The following is a 5,000-nucleotide window of genomic DNA, read 5'->3' as shown; positions in this document are numbered from 1 at the left end:
GTTGTATAAAACCTTTATTCATATATATACACAACAAATGAAAACTCCAGTTGTTGACTTTCATTATATTGTGTCTTTGTATATATATCTATAGTGCACTTTGAAGAGTTCTTATTTTATTGAGATTGTAGATTTAATTTCCAGACCAGGTTTTAACATGGTTGTTTGCTGATGTTCACCAACAGTCTGTGGTGCGCAGCTTTGTATTGAGCAGTGAATGCACCAGGTACCAAAGTGCCACGTCCAGCTTCATCCACCTGACCCATTATGATGTAGTTGCCACCTAACATAAGAGGGAAAGGAATGGATACATGTTTTCTTAATTTAATGCAGATATTATTTGGATATTTGTTTTTATCAATTCAACCAGGTATTACCTCGACTGATCAAAGGACACCTCTTGCACTGTGACACAAGCTTCACTGCCATGGTCTCTCCAACCTGTGTGATGGTCAGGCGTCCTGATTTGTAGGCCTTAATTAGGGAGACGTTAATTGAAACCGTGCCTCGTGGTCCAGGAGACACAGAGTTAACCTTCCCAGTTATCACTGAAAAACAAAGAAGTGCTCAATTAAAGACACCATCTCAGTTCAAACTATTGTGCTCTTTACACTAATTAGAGAGAATGCAAATAAAACCCCTGGAGTTTATCCTTAAAGTAGTATGACCTCATATTGAAGATTTATATATAAATAAATGAAACCTTAATTGTTTTCTTTTTTTTTCCACTTTTAAAAAAGAAATCTAAGGTTGGACAATTATTGGGGCCCTCAATGCTTTAGGTTCACATAAATACTGTTATGATAATAACTTTCAAATTATTTTCCCCCAACTTTCTTTAAAATGTTGAGGAAATAAAAAAAATGGGTCTTAAACCATAAGTATTACTATACACTCTGTGGATCACACAGAATCCTTAGCAAGAGAATCCTATCATTAGCTCACCTGAGTGCCTTTGCACAGGAATTAGGTCGATTGACCAAATCATTCATTGGAGGTTTTTATTTAGTAAACAATTTCTCAGTTGACTTATCCAAACTTAGTATCAGAAGGCCCTTAGCAATACTTAATGCTTGTGTAGTGCTTCTAAACATGTTAAAGCCCTTCTTCCTGAGAGCAAGAATGGGACTTAAGATTTACAGTATTCACTTAACTGTGTCTTTTTTATGAGAACAGTATTCCTCTTAAAGCAACCCATTTTGATAATTATCTGTAATTAAGTTCTAGGTATCTAAAAAATATACATATATTTACTAGTAACAACTACATAAAGTTTAAAATCTATAAAATCTACTAGTAAGAAGACATTTTGAAATTGATTTTTCAATTGCATTTTGAAAAATCAACAACATTTTTAAGGGATCCCCAATGATTGAGTTTAACATTTGAAGGGTCTCACACATTACATCATAATTAAATTATGATTGTCAAAGTCGCAATTCTAGATATCTGAATGAAATATAATATATTTCATAAATTCATTCATTCATTATAATATGAAATATCAAATTAGCCCCCCACCAAGTGTTGCCAATTTAGATTGAATTAATCTAAAGAGGAGAAATCACAAATATGCTTTTCCTTATGCAGATCAAATCCATCTTAATATAATTTAGTTCAGAAAGCAAAACAAAACTAATGGCTTTGTAAATTTAAACTGCTCAGAGAAACTCAAATGACACACTGACATGCAATTTTTCCTTACAAGATTTACACTGTGCGCAAAATTGTTAGTGGCCATTTTCCTTTAACAGAAAACTACACACACAAACAGGTAAGGGACATTTTTAAACACAAGACAATTTATGAATTTAGTGGCACTGGCATTGGTTGTTTAAAAGCTCAATCTATGTGTCATCTAATCAAACCACAGAATTCAAGCTAAATTATTGGTAGCATTTAGCAGAAATCTTAACAATCAGACGGCATTTATGAAGAGTCTGCAAGCTTCTAGTCTTTGCTAAAGTTTTGTACTAGTGTGCTTCAAAGATTTTATATATGAGACAGGTGAGAATCAAAAAGTCATGGTTAAGAAATTTAAAGTTCCTAAAGAGGTCCACTATTATGATAAATGCATTCATTGTTTTTTGAAATCTTTTGTTAAAAGGTCATACATACATCTTTACCAGAAATGCCAAAAACTGTAAAGGGTAATGGTTAGAAGACATACCAAATTCACTAGAGCAGAAACTGGTCTTAATGGTTCCATCTCTTTTACAGGCTCTGGCACAAAGTGGGTTTGGACGACCTAGAAATGTGAAGAACACATAACGAGTGAATTGGATCTAAAATTGGAATCTTCTAAAATGTCAACTCAAGTCTTCTCCCACCTCCGTTCTTATTATTTCGATTTCGTGTAGGTTTTTTTGTTGGAGGAGTTGTTGTGGTGGTTGGGGCGGGTGGCTGCGTCGTGGTAGCAGTGGGTCTTTCTTTTTCAGCAGGTCTGACTCGCCCCGCCGAGGCTCCTGTACTGGGTCCTGAGTCGACAGTCATGGGTTGAGAACCACGGGGGATGCTGCTATAGTAGCCAAAGAATCCATCAGATGTGACACTGAGGTCAGACACAAACTGAACCAGCAGTTCGTTGCCACTGGTGATAATGGGCCTGAACAGGAAGAAGAGCAAAGATTAAGAATAAACTTTAATAACACTTAGAGCAGACTTTAAATTATGCTTTCTTACTGAGGGGTCTGATCACCGCAGTATTTTCCAATTAGGCGAGAATCATCTCTCTCTCCTCCGTTAAAGAAGGCAACATAGTCAAAGCGACAATAGGTGTCAGCCTCCAGGACAAATTTGTCAAACTTCACCTGGATCACCTGGTAACCACAAACAACATAAACAAGCTTTCAACATGGCTGAATGGAGGAGTTATCTTCTAGCAAGAGGAAATCTGAGAATCTGTGAAGTGAGCACATTGATTATCAATATGACAAGAAAAGCATAAAATTAATTCAGTCCATTTTCTTACATTAAGAACTGACCCCATGCTTAGGTGCCCCTGCCAAAGAACTAACTTTTTTTTCAAAAAACATATATGCTGTATTCAACGCTTTTTAATCTGGCATTTAAATGCTATCCATCTTAACAGCATTCCATCTGTTAAGATGGGAAATTCTCAAATATAATAGAAGATTTCTTAATTTTGCTCAGGTCCACATAAAAGCTTTGGATTTTAAAGATTAGTCAGTGTGAAGCAGAAACTCAAACCCTGTCAGGTTCCACAGTGATGAGCCAGGAGCAGCTGGTTCCAGGTGGGTACTTTTTGTCAGGCCAGTTAGGCGTCTTGATCTCTCCCTGGGATTTTGTCATCTTTCCCCCACAGAATTGTTCATCTGAAAACAATGAATAGTGCACTGATGATGAGAAACAGCAAAATTTGCTCAGTGATGTGTTAAAATTTAGGCGTGGAACCAGGCTGGCTGTATAAAATGTGTTGATTAAAATTACACTTGCTAAACAAAAAGGTAACTTAGATAACCATTTGATCGCTGGTCTTCTGCTCAAACCAGACTGTGAAGGTTAAAACACAATTATTTTTTTAGGAATTACTGTGCTGTCTTTTATTTAATGGTGCTTTAGTTGACCAAACTTTAAAGTCAGTTGTTTATGCATCTTAAAGTTCAATTCAAATCAGTTTATTTATATAGCAACTATTCAAAACACATGTCATCTCAAGGCATTTTACAGAGACAATTGTTGAACTGTTTTCTCACCCCTCCTGGGGTGGTATGTGTCATCCTCAAGCTCGGGTCCTCTACCAGAGGCCTCGGAGTTTGAGGGTTCTGCGCAGTATCTTAGCTGTTCCTAGGACTGCGCTATATATATATATATATATATATATATATATATATATGTGTATTTATATGCATATGTATATCTATAAATCTAAATAAAGTGATTGTGATGTGAATAAAAAAACAGTGCAAGGAATTAATAAATGTCAATTACAGAGGGGGGATCTCAATCACTTGAGAGAGGCTTTGTAGAGATTGATGACCACAGACAGGAATGATTTCCTGTGGCGCTCTGTGGTGCATCTGAGTAAAAGGAGTCTTCTGCTCGTCTGCTGGACCAGTATGTCGTGGAGAGGATGTGAGTCATTGTCTAAGATGGACTGAAGCCTGGACAGCATCCCCCTCTCTGCCACGGTCATAATGGTGTCCAGCTCCTCCCCCACAACATCACCGGCCCTCCTGATCAGTTTGTACAGTCTGTTGTTGTCAGCGACCCTCAGCCCACTGCCCCAGCATGTGACAGCAAAGAAGAGCGTGCTAGCAACCAGTTGATTGCATTGACTCATTGACTCAAAGGTAATCTGGATGCATGTTTTCCCTGCTTCCCCCACTGCTTCCTGTCTGTCAGGAAGCCTGTGATTCACCTTCAGCTGGAATCAGGCACGTTCAGCTGGGTGAGCTGGTCCTACAGCAGTCCCGGCAGGATGATGGTGGTGAAAGCAGAGCTGAAGTCCACAAACAGGATGCATGACTTCAACTCTGCTTAGCATGTAGTCGTTTAATAATAGCTAATCTCCTTTACTGATTAGGTCCTAAAAAGAGCCCCCTGTGGAGCCATTTTATCATTACTTTCTCTAACATGGAAAACAGTTGCAGATCAGTGCTTCTATGCTCCATTTGTGTGTCTGTTTCTGTCTTTCTTTATTCCCCAGACAGCCTCCGTAAAAGGCAGCTCAAGCTAAACCTGGTTTCTTCTAACCACTGTTCACAGCTGCATGTGCTGTTTTAGGGATTGCTGCAGAGTCAACAAACATAATACAAGAGAATATTGTCGCCATATGATAATCCAGGAGAAATGAATCCTGTAAAGTCAATGACTCGAAGCGATCAGGTGGTTTTCTTTGATAAAAAACTTTTAACCAATCTGATTAAAGGACTCAACTGAATAGTTTATAGATAGCTTTGACATGACATGTGTTTTGAACTGGTATATATACATACAATTTCATTAATGGTAAAGATTGAAAAGTAAATTTTAGGCTG

At 37.7% G+C, this 5,000-nt stretch overlaps 1 protein-coding gene across 1 annotated transcript in view; it reads right to left on the bottom strand.

Annotated features, from left to right (window-relative positions):
- Positions 1-62: 62 nt before the first annotated feature.
- LOC107082587 (procollagen C-endopeptidase enhancer 2-like) overlaps positions 63-5,000 on the bottom strand; it is a 13,617-nt gene continuing 8,679 nt past the window's right edge. The window contains exons 4-9 of the mRNA XM_015371354.1: positions 3,211-3,335; positions 2,683-2,819; positions 2,331-2,605; positions 2,171-2,248; positions 378-548; positions 63-283 (exon numbers count right to left, since the gene is read on the bottom strand). Coding sequence (XP_015226840.1) covers positions 153-283; positions 378-548; positions 2,171-2,248; positions 2,331-2,605; positions 2,683-2,819; positions 3,211-3,335 — 917 coding nt within the window. The 3' untranslated portion in view covers positions 63-152. The remainder of the gene's footprint in view (positions 284-377; positions 549-2,170; positions 2,249-2,330; positions 2,606-2,682; positions 2,820-3,210; positions 3,336-5,000) is intronic.

This window comes from Cyprinodon variegatus, unplaced genomic scaffold, assembly GCF_000732505.1.
Source record: "Cyprinodon variegatus isolate N-32 unplaced genomic scaffold, C_variegatus-1.0 Scaffold56, whole genome shotgun sequence".
In the NCBI taxonomy this organism is placed as follows: Eukaryota; Metazoa; Chordata; class Actinopteri; order Cyprinodontiformes; family Cyprinodontidae; genus Cyprinodon; species Cyprinodon variegatus.
This window is presented reverse-complemented; position numbering and strand designations above follow the sequence as displayed.